The sequence below is a fragment of the Erythrolamprus reginae genome, chromosome 11 (genome assembly GCF_031021105.1).
Source record: "Erythrolamprus reginae isolate rEryReg1 chromosome 11, rEryReg1.hap1, whole genome shotgun sequence".
Classification (NCBI taxonomy): domain Eukaryota; kingdom Metazoa; phylum Chordata; class Lepidosauria; order Squamata; family Dipsadidae; genus Erythrolamprus; species Erythrolamprus reginae.
This window is the reverse complement of record NC_091960.1, coordinates 985,499-1,001,305: the sequence shown is the minus strand read 5'-3', so window position 1 is coordinate 1,001,305 and position 15,807 is coordinate 985,499. Positions and strand designations below refer to the sequence as shown.

Sequence of the window (15,807 nt, the reverse complement as noted above, 5' to 3'; positions counted from 1 at the left end):
AGTGAACACCATCAATTCTAGGAGGGTGTAGGATTTGGGTAGAGGAAAAAGAAGAGGACTGGTGGGGGGTCCTTGGCGCTCTCTGAGCTGGGTGGATTCCTTGCAGACGTTTCGTGAGCCAACTGGGTAATATCATCAATGCTGCTGTGTTTCCCTGAAAATAAGACCCTGTCGTCTATAATTTTTTGAACTCTGAAATAAGCCCGTGGCCTAATTGCCACGCATCCAGAAGACCAGTTGGGCTTATTATCAGAGGATGTCTTATTTGGGGAGGAGGGAGAGGAGTCTGCAAAGAGGAGGAGGAAAGCTGTGAGGTCCTTGGTGCTCTCCGAGCTTGGTTTTCTTTCAGACATCTCATTGCCAAACTAGGTAACATCATCAGGGCAAACCCATATCCCCTTCTCACTGAGGATCGGGGGGGAGGGGCTGCCTCTTTCCTCCCATAAATGATCTAGTTATTTACAGATGCTAGATCACTATAAAGGGGGTTCTGGAACAACTCCAGCTTTTGAGATCTCTCTTCCAAAAGGCCCCCAAAGGATTAAAAATAAATAAAAAGCACAACCCCCCCCCTCTGGATGGGAGACGCTGGAATGCCTTCTTGGCCGAGGCTGCGGCCATCTGCAGCACGAGCGCTCACCGGACGAGCGTCTCGGCTGGACAGAAAACCATCCCGGATTCAGGCACGAGAGCCTCTGAGACCGGCTCCAACCCAAACCTGGCCACATGGCTTAGGAACGAAAGGCCGTCCTCCACTTCCAACCATGTCTGAGCCCAAAATTTGTGTTGCTAAGTGGGACACAAAGTGCAGTTTTGCCCCAATTTTATGACCTTTCTTGCCACAAGAAACTGGTTTAAGTGAATCACTGCAGTTGTTAAATTAGTCGTTGTGACGTGATCCTTGTGCACCTGAGGTTATGTCAAATTCTGAGGATGAGCCAGGCCATCGGGCACCGCCTTCTACCGCACGAATCCCAGCGGCCGATTAGGTCCCACAGAGTTGGCCTTCTCCGGGTCCCGTCAACCAAACAATGTCGTTTGGCGGGACCCAGGGGAAGATCCTTCTCTGTGGCGGCCCCGGCCCTCTGGAATCAACTCCCCCCGGAGATTAGAACGGCCCCCACCTTCCTTGTCTTTCGCAAACTACTTAAGACCCACCTTTGTCGCCAGGCATGGGGGAGTTAAGTTATCCTTTCCCCTTAGGCTACTACAAGTTATGCATGGTATGTTTGTGTGTATGTTTGGGTTTTTATAATAAGGTTTTTTTTAGTTGTTTTTATTAATTGGATTGTTCGTGTTGTTTTACCACTGTTGTGAGTCGCCCCGAGTCTGCCGAGAGGGGCAGCATACAAATCCAATAAATAATAATAATAATAATAATATCCTGGGCCATGGGGGCTGACAGATGAAGCAGAGAGTGAGGGAGAAAGTGACTTGAGCCTGAGGAACCACCAGGGGACGCTGATGTGACAAAGGGCGAGTGGTCCCAGTCAGAGGGTGAGGAAGACATGAGAGTGGAAAGTCAGTGGATTGACCCTCTCTATAGAAGAATGCTCCAAAGGCGAGAAGAGTCACAGAGGAAAAGGTATTAGCTTACAGCCTTGGCCTCTTTGAGGTGTCTTGTCACTTCCAGGCAGTTTAAAGGCAAAGGGTTGTGGGAAATGGGGTGTGGAGAATCAACGCCGTTCTATGGAAGAGACGTGAAACTGGGGTTGTGCTTGAACGAAGCTTTAAAGCCATGATTTCTGCCCAGAACAGTCATTAAGTGAATCTGGCTTGTCCGAATTTTGATCATTTGACCACAGAGATGCTGAAATGGCCATAAACATGAGAAACGGCCATCGGTCCTTATTTTCAGCACCATTGTAGCTTCAGTCACTACTTGAATGGTTGTTAAGTCGAGGACCACCTAGATATCTACACTTATTGCAAATAATTGCTTTAGTTTGGCAAGATTCTGTCTGCAGGCAAGGGAACCAATAAGGGAACTACTCCGAAATAACTCCCATCATTCTTGCACGACAAGCAAAAGCAATAGGAAAGACCCAGTTCACTGGGGGCACCCAAGGTCACATAATGGGACAAAGCTCGCTTAACAATCATCTCATTTAGCAAAGGAAATTTGGGGGGTTCCATTGTGGTCGTAAGTTGAGCTCCACCTTTACTTCCAAACCAGCTCCTTTCTGAATCTGGACATGCAGAGTTGCCAAACTCACAAACAGCCCAGCTGGCTGAAATGCCAGGAGTTGTGGTTAAACCCCCCCCACACCTCTGCCAAGTGCTCCAGTTTGGGTGGAGTACCCCCAAAGCGGCGTCCCAAGAAGGCCCTCCCCACCATTCACCCACAAATGCACCAAGAGGCGTTTGTGCGACAGTTGTCTCTTTTCCAAAGAACTCGGAAGCAGTAAAAAGGGAAACGACACAATCGAGAATTCCCAACTGGCAACCTTCTCCCTTCTCAAGAGGGTTCGATTTGCTTAACACCCTCACTCGGCCTTCCTGCGACCACCAGTAAACCCAGTTTGGTCCTTCCTTCCTGGCCTCCTGGTTCTCCCTCTCAAGGCGCTTGATCTGGCCAGGAGGAAGGAGGCAAGATCCCTTCATGGGATCTTCTGGAATCTGGTGCGTCTCGACTGTCTTCTCAGTGCCCAGAAGACAATTCCTCAGCTGGAAGTCACCAACCGCCTGCACCTTCACCCTCTCGTTGGACCGTGCGGTCAGGGCTGGTTCCCAGCCAGCACCGTCAGGATGTTGGGCTCCACCGGCATGCTTTCAGGTGCCCGGCTTGGCGGAGGTCTCAGCCCCACCGCCGTTGACCCTCCGCTGCTCCTGGGTGGCCGAGAGAGGATGCATCAGGCTGACCTGAGCGTTACTAAACGAGGAGATCCGGCCGCTGCCCCCAATCTGGATGTTGACGGTGGTGGAGTAACTGGCCTTCTGGGGACCCTTCTCGGGAAGGAACCGAGCCGTGTCCGGGCTCAAGGGGGCTCCCCGTTTGGGGCAGGGCTCCCCCGCATCAAGCTGCAGTCTCGGGGTGCCGACCGTCCACCCTTCTTGGTTGACGTACTTCAAACACAGGCTGGGCACGTTCGGCCACCTGATGCCACCCAGTTCGTGGGTCCCACTTCCGGACGAGGCCTCCGAGCCCGGGGGTTCCTGGCGCCCCCTGTTGGAGGCTGGTTCTTCGGATGGCAGGAGGGTCCTCTGGGCTCTGGAGTAGACTGCGGGGCAAGAGTGACCAGGAGTCCAGGGCTCTGGGTGGGCCACGGGGATGGGGGGCTGCTTCTGTGGGTGGGCGCCCAGGGGCCTGAAAGTGCAGGGGTGGGGTCCTCCTGGAGGGGGCGAACACATCCTGGGCCTCACGGGGGACTGCACGCGAGAGTTGGGGGCTGAGGTGGAGGAGAAGGGGGGGGCAGCGGTCAAGAGCTGAGGAGGGTCTGCATGGGGAGGGAGGGAGGGGCCCGGGGCTGATGCACTGAGAGGAGGAGAAAGAGGAGGAGGAGGAGGAGGAGGATGGGATGGCCCCCATCTCTGCCCTTCCTGGGTTCCGATGCCGCCTGGGTGCCGCCTTGGGGAGCGATGCCAGGGGGTCGGCTGGCAGCCAGGGGCCCTGGAGGTCCTCGGCGGGAGGGAGGCCGTTCCTCTTGGCCAAAGTTTGAGAGATGCAGGAGGCGGCAATGTACCTGGAAATGGCTGCAGCGCTGGACGAGAGGCATCGGCGGACAGGGGACGAGGGGAGGAATTTGGGGAGGGGCACCCTGGGGCATTGCCCCACGATGCAGACGGGAGATCCCACCCCAGCCGGGAGCTCAGAGGGGGCAGCAGCAGGAAGGGGGTCCCGGGGAGGGGAGGGGGCCTCCACAGTGGAGGGATCAAGCGGCAGGGGCTGGGTGGCCTTCGTGGGCTCAGAAGCAGCAGAAAGATTGGGGGGGTGCTGGTGGAGCCCCCCAGAGGCTTCCTGGCCTCGCCCAGTGGCCTCGCGGTCTGCTGCCCCAGTCTCCGAAAAAGGGGGCGAGTGGCTTCTCCCTCCCGTGCTCGGGGGGCTGTGGCCCTTTCCCAGTGCTGGGGCCGAGGGCCCCTCGGACAGGCAGAAAATGGGGCAGCTGGGGGTCCTGGCCTTGAGTTCCTTGGGGGGCCCCCAAGACATGAAAACGTCATCAGCATTGGGGTCACTGAGACGTTGCTGGGGTTGGAGGGCAGGGCTGGCCTGCTCTGCGCCCCCAGAAATCTCGGGGTGCAGCCTGGGCTCTGAAGGCCGACTGCCCTCCTCCATATACGTCTCGCGGGAATGTGGTTTTCCGTGGTTGCTCTTCCCTCCATGCTCCATGCAGAGGGATGCTTTGGGAGATGCAGGCGGACCCTTCGCTGGGCTGGGGTCCACGGAGGAGGAGGAGGAGGGACCCTCTGTCCACGAAGCTCCCCCAGGGCTCTCCCCTCCTCCCTCTGCAGGGGCTGCGAGTGTCTGCTCCCCTCCCCCCATGGGGACCCCCGGAAGAGGAGGAGGAGGAGGAGGCCGCGGTTCGTGCAAATGGGGCTGGAGGGAGCTCAGGATCTCCGGAGAAAGAAGCCGGCAGGGTCGGTCGCTGTGCAGCACCATGGCCATGTCCCTCGTGGCGGCCACCAGAGGCGTGGTTTCCTGGATGCCCACCACGTGTGGGAAGGTCTCGTGGATCAACACGTGGCCGTAGATTTGGGGCTCACCTGTGGGGAGAGAAGCAAAATGAAACACCGACTGTAAATCAATGGAGCCCAATGAGTGTTGTTTTCAGAGGGACTTTTTGAGGGGGACGGTTGGCTTGGAAATATGGAAAAAGGAAGGAGCGAGGGAATGGGAGGGAGGATGGGTGGGTGGAAGGGAGGGAGGGATGATAGAAGGGAGGGAGGGAGGAAGAAATAAAGACTAAGAATGAATGAAAGAAAGGAAAGAGAAAGAGAGAATAAAAGAGTAGAATGAATGAGGAAGAAAAGTAAACAAAAGTAAAAAAGAGAGGGAGAGAAAGACAAAAAGAAAGACTAAAGAAAGTAAGTAAGAAAGAAAGAATTAGAGAAAGAAAGTAAAGTGAAAGAGAGAAGGAGACAGAGAAAGACTAAAAGAGAGTAAGAATGAATGAAAGAAAGAAAAGACAAAGAAAGAAATAGAGAAAGAAAGTAAACAAAAGTAAAAGAGGGAAAGAGGAGAGAGAGCGAGAGAGCGAAAATGAAAGAAACAGGGCGAAATGTGCGCATGAGATGTGTAGCTTTTGTGCCAGTTTGCCCAGTTCAGTCTGTGGTGTGAACTGGGCCCTAAAAACACTCTGGGGGGGAGGGGGGACTCACACGGGGGGAGGGTCCCTCCTGGCCGGCTCTCCTGCAGGGCTGCCTGGCCCCTGCCCAGGGCCTTTGGATGGGGGCCCCGGGGCCGCCCGGCGGGTCTCTCCAGGGTCCACTTCTGGGATTTCAGCCGATTGATCTTCTCGCTGTACATCCTGGCCAGGGCCTGGACCTTGCTGATGATCCGCTCGGAGTTCTCCAGCAGGCAGGGCCCCCCGTCGCTTGCGTAGAGGCCCAGCGCTGGCAGGAAGTCCGCACAGGCCGGGAGCCCCTCCTTCTCCCACCCGTCCCTGGGCTGCCCCGGGGGGGGCTCTGGGCCCTTGCTGGGACCCTGGAGAGGCTCCTCCAAGTCCGAGTCCTCCACGATGCGGAGGGGCTCTGCGTAGGGCGGCCGATCGGGGGGACAGAAGGCTCTCGGCTGGACCTCCAGAGCCCCCTTCTTGCGGGTGTCCTGAGCGCTCCGCTCCTTCTCCTGCCAAACTCGCCGGATCTCAGCGCAGGATCGGAACCCGGGCTCAGTGGCGGGACCCTCCTCGGATCCGTCGCTTGTCTCCCGTGGCTTCCTTTCTCCCCCTGAAGCTTCCGGGCGAGGGTCGCAGGGTTCCCCCTTCTCTGCCCCAGGCCCCGCAGGCGTCTCAGGCTGCCCAGGAAAGCCCCCCGGGTCAGAACGGTTCCGCTCGATGGTTGTGAGCGCCCGACTCCGCCCAGAGGTGGTTTGGGGGACAGACAGATGTTGGTTGCTGCAGGATTGACTCCGGGTCCGGTTTAGCTGGCCGGATTGAAGGCGGAGCCTTCTACGCTCGGCTCCTCCCTCTTCTCCCGGAACCTCCTGCTGCTTGGAGATGCTGTTGAGCCGGAGGACGGATTCTCGCACCACCCCGGTGGGAACAGCGAGGACCCTCTCTTCCTTGGCCCCCTCCGGCTCCTCCTTGCCCCCTTCCACCCTTTGGCCATAGCTCTGGATCTTCTCCAGCAGGACCCAGTCATCCTTAGTTGAGTTGGGGTTGGCCTCTGTGTTTTGTCCCTCACTGCCGGAGCTGCCTGTGGAGGTTATGGGGCAGGAGTGAGGCCTGGCGGAAGAGTTGGGGGTCTGGCTTTCCTCCTGGGTGGCTGAGCTGCTGGTCTCCTCCAAGGGCAGGTCTTCCAGGACGTGTAGAGGAGAGGGGCCGGAGGATTCCTGCCGTCGGTGAGGGTCCTCTTCTTCAGAAGAGTCGCTGCCAAAGGGGTGGGGGAGTGTGGGGAGCAGCTGTTCTTGGAGGGGGCTCCCTGGGGGAGGGAGAGGGGGGGCCTCCTCCTGGAAGACCGCGTTCTCCTCCTCCTCCATTTTGTCCTCCAGTTCTTCTACTCCATTCTTGGGCGAGAGTGGATCCTGTATGTGGGGCAGGAGAGAAACACAGAAACGTTGGTACTATGTACATAACCAGTTGGGTTTGGAAATATATAACGCAGACCATCAATGTATGTATGTTTTTTATATATTAGGATTTCTTGTTTTTTAGACTTTTAAAATGTATTATTGTTATTTTAGATTCTAACTATTAGATTTGTCATTATATATTGTTTTTATCATTGCTATAAGCCGCCCCGAGTCTACAGAGAGGGGCGGCATACAAATCTAATAAATAATAATAATAATAATAATAATAATAATAATAATAATAACAACAACAACAACAACAACGACAACAACAACAACAATGTATGCTTATTAGAAGCTTAGAACAGTATTGCTTTAAGAGCTAGTGTCACAGATGTCCACAAGAGGGAGCCAGATGCGTGATTCACTCTCTGCCATTTCTATTATGTTCTCTGTGACTGCTGTAGTAAGAATTGTGTGTTCAAATGATGTATGTATGTATATGTATGTATGTATGGAAAGAAGGAAGGAAGGAATGAAGGAAGGGAGGGAGGGAGGGAGGAAGGAAGGAAGGAAGGAAGGAAGGAAGGAAGGAAGGAAGGAAGGAAGGAAGGAAGGAAGAGAGGAAGAGTCAACCTTGAGCCTGATGAAATTCAATCTGCTGGATTGATGGCAGTCGGCAGAATTAGCCTGGATTTCTGCCCCACTGCCCCACCACAGTTATTATTACGTAATAACAACAGTAACCACCTCTTCCGGGCAGTTACCTGCAGAGCCGAGCCGGGGGCTTCCGAGCTACTTTCTCTCCATAACCCCCCCTCTTTCCCAGCCTCCTTGTCCAGGCCCCGCTGGCTGAGCAGCTCCAGGATCTCCTCGGTGATGGAGAGGTTCGTGGTGAGCGGGTCCTGAGCCAGGGAGAATTCGGCCTCCTCCGCTTCCAGGTCCGAGGGCTCGGCTTCCTCCTCCGCTTTGGCCGAGGCCAGCGTGCAGGAGCTGCTGGAGGAGAGGAGGGGCTCGCTGGCGGGGAAGAGGTCTCCCTCGCTGTCCGCGTGCTGCAAAGAAAAGAAGGCGGGTGCAGGAGGGGGACGGGCAGAGGTGGGGGCGGAGTGAAAAGAGGCACCAGCCTAGAATCCCCACATAGCCACAAAGGACGAGATGTACGATACAATACAAGAAGGTAAACGTTTACGGGGACAATTCCCTCGTCTCACTCCAGGGATTTCACAATAGTCTATACCAGTGTTTCCCAACCTTGGCAACTTGAAGGTATCTGGACTTCAACTCCCAGAATTCCCCAGCCAGCGAATTCTGGGAGTTGAAGTCCGAATATCTTCAAGTTGCCAAGGTTGGGAAACACTGGTCTATACAGAGATTCCTCGTTTTTCACGGGGGATTCATTCCAATACCACCCATGAAAAACAAATTTCCATGAAGTAGAATGAAATACATTTTTTTAATGTATTTAATGAGTATTTGGACTTTTATAACCCACCCTTTGCATTAAACAGTCATTCTATAATGATTCTTAGCTGGAACTACACCTGATATCCTACCACTTTCTTTAATAGAGTGCAGTAGCACTGCAGAAGAATTTTATGCATTTTTAATGGATTTAAAATTTTCAATGGATTTCATGCATTTAAGCCCCTTTTGAAAACCTGTGAAGTAGCGACTCCGCGAAAGATGAGCCGCGAAGTAGCGAGGGATGACTGTACTTACTCCTTTTAATTTTGCCTCCTTCCCAGGTCTAAGTCACCGAACTCAAGAACTCAATCCAGATCCTAACAGAGCTCTCCATTGCTTGCTAGAGATTCAATAGCTCCACTTTGGAACGGCAATACTTTATTTCATTTTATTTATTAGATTTCTATGCCCTCCTTCTTCTGAGACTCAGGCAATTCACAGCAAGCAAATATAAAGCATAGAAGAAATCTAATATAGTTCTATTCTAAGGAATCTATTATAATCCTCCAATTTTAAAAAAAGGTTCTCTATTTTGCTTTCTATTATTCCCTGGTGTAAACCAATTTCTTGGGATAAAACGGACAAAGGAAAAATATAAAGAGAACCCTCCAAGAACCCATCCTAGATCTGAAGAATGAAATATTCCCCTTGAATCCTTTCTTCTGTACAAAGTGAAATTGTCAATCAGTGATGCTTCCTAAGTGGACAGTTTGATTCCACAGAAGTTTGATTGACGGAGTTATTGTGTTGTTGAAGCGCTCCCTTTATTTTTTTGAGCAGTGTATGAATGAATGGATGGATGGATGGATGAACAAGAAACAAAACAAGAAAATAAATATAAAAGAAATATAATATAAATATATTAGAAAAGAAATATAAAAGGAAAGAAATCTTCCTCTACGACAGTGTTTCCCAACCTTGGCCACTTGAAGATATCTGGACTTCCAGAATTGAATTCTGGGAGTTGAAGTCCAGGTACCTTCAAGAAATGTGTCCCCCATCCCCCACCTCATTAGGAACAGCCACCGGTCACACCTGGAGGACTCACCTTTAACCTGGCCCCGTCTGAAAAGGTCCCAGCAGGTATAAGGCGAGGTCAGAAGAGACAAGACAAGGAAGAAGAAAGCTTTCATTAGGAGCATTTCGGGTTTTGTGAGATGAAGGAAACGGTTGCACCAACCCTTTGGAGCGACGCCACGTGATGTTGGCCGATGTTTCTATGGCCCAATTACGTGGCCCAATTCCTCCCAGGGTTTATAATGGTCTGAAAGCTCCTGGCGCCCCCGAGTTGCAGGCTACACCGTAACAGATCGGTTCTCAGCCTCAAAGCCATTATTTCTTTTGGGAATGAATGAGTCATAAAACAAAACCCGGGAACTGAATTTAATCCTATCGATATCGACATGTTATTACTAATTATCTCCTTTTCCAAACATCCACAACATCCCTTTTCCTTTCTTATCATATACACCCTCTACACACAACCTAAATGAAAAGAGGTAAACTCTAAACCAGTGATGGCGAACCTATGACACGCGTGTCAGCACTGACACGCGTAGCCATTTTCGGTGACACGCGGCCACCGAGAAAAGGGGAGCTTTAGGGAGTGGCCAAGATGCAAATCTCCCCGCTTTCCAATTTCCCACCGACTGCAAGCAGGTACAGCAGGGCCGCCGATAGGCCGGTACTACCGGGACTGGCGTCAGGGGCCCGGCCAAACTGAAAATTGGGGGGGGCCGCCCGCCCCGGTTTTGGCCCACCACCGTGTGCTGCCCCCCTGGAGCCCGCAGCAGTCATTGTACCGCACCGTTCGCTGTAGCCTGCGCACGCCTGCGCCAGCGCACCCCAAAACGCCGCCCACCCCGCGCACCCTTTTCCAAGGGCGCGCACGAACCAACCCTGCGCCTCTAGCCCCCTCGCACCCCTGGCTACTCGCCGCTGCCCCCTGCCCGCCCGCTTCGCCTCTCTTTCTCCTCCGCTGCAAGAGAGGCGCGGCAGACATTCTCACAGCGGGGGCCGGCGAAGGCGATTTTCAGTGTCGGGCGTGCGGCCCGGCGCACGCTCTTTCCATCGCCCTGCCAGCCCGCCAGGAACATTCAAAGTAAGCCCCCCCGCGCCTCTAGCCCCCTCGCGCCCCTGGCTACCCGCCACTGAATCTGACCAGTTTGGGGGGTCCCCTCCCCCAGGAAAGAGTTGCAGCAGGAAAGCAGCGCATATGAAAAGCGCGCTGCTTTCCTGGAAAACTGGCTTTCCTGGCCGGTACAGGGCTTTCCCGGGCAGCTGGCTTGAGCCTTGTGCCGGTCAGCAAAGCCGGCTGCCCGCCGGAGACGTGGAGAGAAAAAAGGGAAAGCGAGGGAGGGAAAGAAGAGAGGAAAGAAGGAGGGAGGGAAGGAAGGGAGAGAAAAGTGAACGAGAGGGAGAGAGAAAGGGAGGAAGAGAGGAAGGAAGGAAGAGATAAATATAAAGGGAGAGAGGGAGAAAGAGAGGGAGAGGAAGGGAAAGAGGGGAAGGAAGGAAAAGAGAGAGAGAAAGAGAAAAAAGTGGAAGGAAGAGAGAAGGAAAGAAAGGAAGGGAGAGAGAGAAAAAGAGAGAGAGAGAGAAGATAGGAAGGAAGAGAGAGTGAGAGAGAGCAAGAAAGAAAGAGTGAGAGAGGAGAGAGGAAGGAAGAGAGTGAGAGAGAGTAAGAGAGTGTTTTTTTCTCAAGGTGACACACCACCCGAATTATGCTTGGTTTTTTGGCGAATTTTGACACACCAAGCTCAAAAGGTTGCTCATCACTGCTCTAAACCGTCCCGTGGTCTGCTGGCGCCCCCTGCTGTCCCATTGCAGAACACGCACCGTGCTTTGTGCCCAAAGAGGCTCGGGGAGCCCTGCCCACCTTGTGGCTCACCTGACTGCCGGCGGCCCCAGCGATAAGAGCCGTTTTTCTCCAGCTGTAAAACGGGGCAGCTCCGGCGGATCCTCTCAGGGCTGTACATGGTCTCCGGAGGCTCTGAAAGAGGAAGTTCTGAGTTCGAGTCCTGCCCCGCCACAGCAGCGACGGTCCTAAGGTCACCCAGGTCCACTTTAAGCCCACCTGGTGAATATACGACCCTTCAGGAGTTTGGGGCTTGGGGATTTTGCAATGCAAGTGGCTTGCCTGGTGTACGGGGAATTCCTTCATTTGCAATTCAATCCTAATTGAATTCCCACCATGGTCGTAAATGTGGGACTGTCTTAAAGCAGGTCACCAACACGACTGACTCGACTTTTGGATATCTGCCACCTCCCTGGTAGTTTGTGATGACATGTTTTTCTTGCTACATTTCTGCAGCTTATGCACAGAGTATTAAACTTTAAGTGTAAAAGGTTCTGCATAGTTCATCATGGCTGAACCTTGGTTCATTGTCCATAAGCAATTTACTCTCTCGTATCTTTGACTACTCAGAGACTACTCCTTAACCCTTAACAAGGTGGAAGGAAGGAGCTGCCTGCAGCTGCATCCCAGGAACCTTCTATCCACCAGGTGGGCCAAGGAATTCTTGACCATCTCAGAAGGAAGCCCCTGTGGAGATGCCAGCCCAACCACTAGTCCCACCTCACCTGATTGCCGCCGGCCACGGAGGCTGGCCCTGGACTCGTCCAGCGGAGGGGAAGGCAGGGGCTTCTTGGGAGTCTCGGGGCTGAAGACCACGTCCGGGGAGCCTGGCAAGAGGGGGAGAACGGCCAGAGATTTGTCCTCCCTCCCCGTGCAAGAATGGATGGCTGCAGTGACATCCTGGAAATGGGTCTGGGGGCTGGTGGACCCCACAGGCTCTTACCCTGGAAGCTGTTCTCCAAGAGGACTTGCTTGGCCTGGAAAGAGAAAGAAAGAGACCGTCAGGAGGAAGGGCTCTGGGAGTTGAATTAGTCGTTTAGCAGAGTGATGGCGTTCAGGAAAAAAGCTGCTATTTAATTAATTAATTAATTAATTAATTGTATTTATATGCCACTCATTGCAGAACGGACTCAGAGCAGCTAACAAGTAAGATAAATACAACAATAGTCAAATAGAGAAATTGCATTAGCTACTATTCTTCTTCTAGTCCTTCCTAGTAACCTCTCTCCTTCCACTTATCCCTGCTTGCATCTTTATGATTTATATTGTTTTATTTAGTGTCCTCGCACACTTATGTCCAATGGATCCTACAACTATTTTATTTGTATTTTATGGTTCTTGATGAATGTATTTTTCTTTATGTCCACTGAGAGCAGCTGCACCAAAGATGAATTCCTTGTGTGTCCAATCACACATTTGGCCAATAAAGAATTCTATTCTATTCTATTCTATTCTATTCTATATTTTTATTCTATTCTAATTTCTCTTCTAGAAACGCAACGGCTCACAACCAGATTTCCAAATCCAAGTCGTGGCCGTAATTCGCACACTGCCCCTGTGGTCTTCCCCCTCCCATGAAGAGCCCAAGGCGGCTGCCTCCCCCGAAGCCCCTTGGCCCTTTACCTTCTGGGGGATGGAGGCCGGGTGGTTTTCCACAATCAAGCGTTTCAGGTAATGGACCCACAGTCGCTTCTCTTCCTGGTTCTTCACCTGCAATGGCAGAGAGGAAGGGGTGGGGGCAGCCTTCTCTTCACCCCCCCATCTCTTGGGAGTCTTCCCACACACACACACAATTATAGGACCTGTAGCTGCCAAGGAGGAAAAGCCTGGATTTCCCCCGAAGTGAAAGGCATCCTTTGGCCCTTCCCCTGAGGTCTGAGGCCGGACCTTCCCCCCAATCGCTCTCCGTGGGCAGCTGCCTCCTAAAGGTTCCCAGAATTCCCGGATCGGCTCCTGCAGGTGGCTGGGCGTCTCACCTGGACGGTGTGCTGGTGTTTGGGGATGGAAAGGTCCGAGATTTTGAAGCTCAGAGGGTCCTTGGTCTTCTCCTGGAGGGCCAGGTTGCAGCACTGCAAAGCCAGAAGGGAAGGTCACTGAGGACGATGCCCCCCACATCTAGCCCAGCCTCGGGGGCTTCAACTCCCAGGATCCCCCAGGCAGCCGGCCCAGGTTGAGAGAGATCGAGCGCGTATAAAAATAACTACACGGTAACAGCAGGGCAGGATTAACAGATGAAGTAAGTAACTAGAAACACGGTGAACCTTTTGCTGATATAAGATATTCACATAAATGTTACTTTCCCTTTTTGTTTTTACTGTACATATTATAAATGTATGTGTATTTATATATACATTTTTGTAGATTTTCATGGGTATATGTATGTAGATTGTTCTGAGTTCATGTTTTACCCCGTGTAATATTTTGAGTGTCTGTGCGACGTGTCGGTCAAATCACATTCACCATCATCAGGCTGAAGTTCTTAGCTTCATGTTGCTTTGAATAGAGTTATGTAGAGTTACTCCACTCAAAGCAGCACGAAGCTTATAACTTCAGCCTGAGGATGGTGAATGTGATTTGACCGACACGTCACACAGACACTCAAAATATTACACGGGGTAAAACACAAACTCAGAACAATCTACATATATATATATATAGAGAGAGAGATCTATCCTAGTCTCCCTTAATTTTCAAATTCAGCAAAAAAACATGTGACATATATATATATATATATATATATATATATATATATATATATATATATACAGTATATATATTCAAAATATGATCTCATTAATACATACACACACATATATATACACATGTGTGTGTGTGTGTGTGTATTAATGAGATCATATTTTGAATTGAATACACTGCGTAATGAATTATAAATATAAAATGTAATAGATACAGGTCATGATTTGTGGAAATCTATCAGATTTATTTTGTTCTTTTTATTATTCTGTGAAAACCAATAAATAAACTTTAAAAGAAAGAGAGAGAGATCCATCCAACTGGTCCCAGCCCTCCCCCCATGGGCCCCTCCTTACAAAGATGTGGCTCTTGTAGACGAGGGTCTCCCCGCGGCGTTTGGCAATGAGCAGGACTTTGCTGAGAAGGAAGAAGACCCTCTCCTTGCGGGCTCGTGGCACCCGGAACTGACCCTCCAGGATCAGCTCCCCAAAGGCCCCCAGCTCCGGACCCGTCCAACCGGCCAGCAAACCCTGGATCTCCTAGAAGTGGGGAGGGGGAGAGAGTTCAGCTTTAAAAAAGGGGAGGGGGAGACCCTTGGATCAAGAATATACCAAACGCAGAGACCCCCAAGGCAGGGGCCCCCTCCAGGAGTTCTGAATTAGGCATGGGAGACCTGGCAGGTGGGCTAAAGCAGCCCAAGCGAGCTGCTGACCCTCCCCAGGCCCCCATTTTGCCCCCACAGCCAGGAAAGTCCCCCATGCACACACCTGCAGCCGACTGGCGTGTTCCTGCTTGCGCTTCATGTCGTTGATGTACCAAGCCACAGCCGTCATGGTGATGCTGGCCTCTTCCACCGAGTCGTAGCCGGGGCCGCTCTTGTCGTAATGCTTGGCCAGCTCCTGCGCAGGGAAAACAGGGGGTTTGGGGGGGGGTCGTGGTCAGAGACAAAGATGTTCTCGAGAGTCCTCGGAGAGGGGTGGCATACAAATCTAATAAATAATAATAATAATAATAATGATTCAGGTGGAATCTCAGAAACAATTTGGAAATTCTGGGTCAGTCTTTGGAGAAGAGAATCCACACTCCAGATGTGGCACTAATCCACCCTCAACCTGAAATATCAAGAATGGTTTCCAATTTATTATTGTTGTTGTTGTTGTTATTTATTTATTTATTTATTTGATTGATTGATTGATTGATTGATTTGTATGCTGCCCACCTGCAAAGACTCGGGGTGGCAATTTACAGGACATTACTTTCTGACTTGTAAGCAACCCTGGACAATACATTTATTTATTATTTATTAATTGGACTTTTATGCTGCCCCTCTCGGGGACTTGGGGCAGCTCCAAACATATAATAAAACAATGCCTAATATCCTAAATCCAATTAATTAAATATGAAATCTTAAAAAAAACCCAAACCATAGAAAAACAATCATTCTTCCCATTCGAACAACTTTCTCTCACAAATTCATCAGCCAGGCCTGGTGGCACAAGTGAGTCTTGAGACGCTTGCGGAAGGCAAGGAGGGTGGGGGGCAGTATGAATCTCCGGGGGGAGCTGATACCAGAGGGCCGGGGCCACCACAGAGAAGGCCCTTCCCCTAGGCCCCGCCAAGCGACATTGTCTAGTTGACGGAACCTGCAGAAGGCCGCCGCTGTGGGACCTAACCTGGTTAGGTCCCAAAAGGTCAGCTGAGAAACCACCAAGGACCCCAAAGTGGCACCACTAACCTGCAGCAGCAGGTGGTACTTCAGGATTCGCTGGACCGGCTTGAGAAGGTAGGTCTCCAGGGGCAGCGAGTGCGAGAGGGTGGCCTGCCTCTCCCGGAAGAATTTCGCCAGGGATTCATCCTCCATGCACTGCCGGAGCACCAAGACGGAGCTTGTCACGGGGAGAGGAGGGAAGGAAGGAAGGCGAGAGTTTTATTTAACAATATAACAACAACAACAACAGAGTTGGAAGGGGCCTTGGAGGTCTTCTAGTCCAACCCCCTGCTTAGGCAGGAAACCCTACACTACATCAGACAAATGGTTCTCCAACATCTGCTTAAAAACCTCCAGTGTTGGATCACTCACAACTTCTGGAGGCAAGGAGTTCCACTGGTTAATTGTTCTGACTGT

At 51.7% G+C, this 15,807-nt stretch overlaps 1 protein-coding gene across 1 annotated transcript in view; it reads right to left on the bottom strand.

Moving 5' to 3' along the window:
• Positions 1-2,363: 2,363 nt before the first annotated feature.
• Positions 2,364-15,807, bottom strand: part of PLEKHG2 (pleckstrin homology and RhoGEF domain containing G2) — a 65,670-nt gene continuing 52,226 nt past the window's right edge. The window contains 13 exon segments of the mRNA XM_070763933.1: positions 2,364-3,411; positions 3,413-4,701; positions 5,317-6,679; positions 7,435-7,719; positions 9,180-9,196; positions 11,022-11,123; positions 11,714-11,815; positions 11,932-11,965; positions 12,612-12,698; positions 12,965-13,057; positions 14,039-14,221; positions 14,450-14,581; positions 15,418-15,568. Of these exon segments, the coding sequence (XP_070620034.1) occupies positions 2,773-3,411; positions 3,413-4,701; positions 5,317-6,679; positions 7,435-7,719; positions 9,180-9,196; positions 11,022-11,123; positions 11,714-11,815; positions 11,932-11,965; positions 12,612-12,698; positions 12,965-13,057; positions 14,039-14,221; positions 14,450-14,581; positions 15,418-15,568 (4,477 nt within the window). The 3' untranslated portion in view covers positions 2,364-2,772.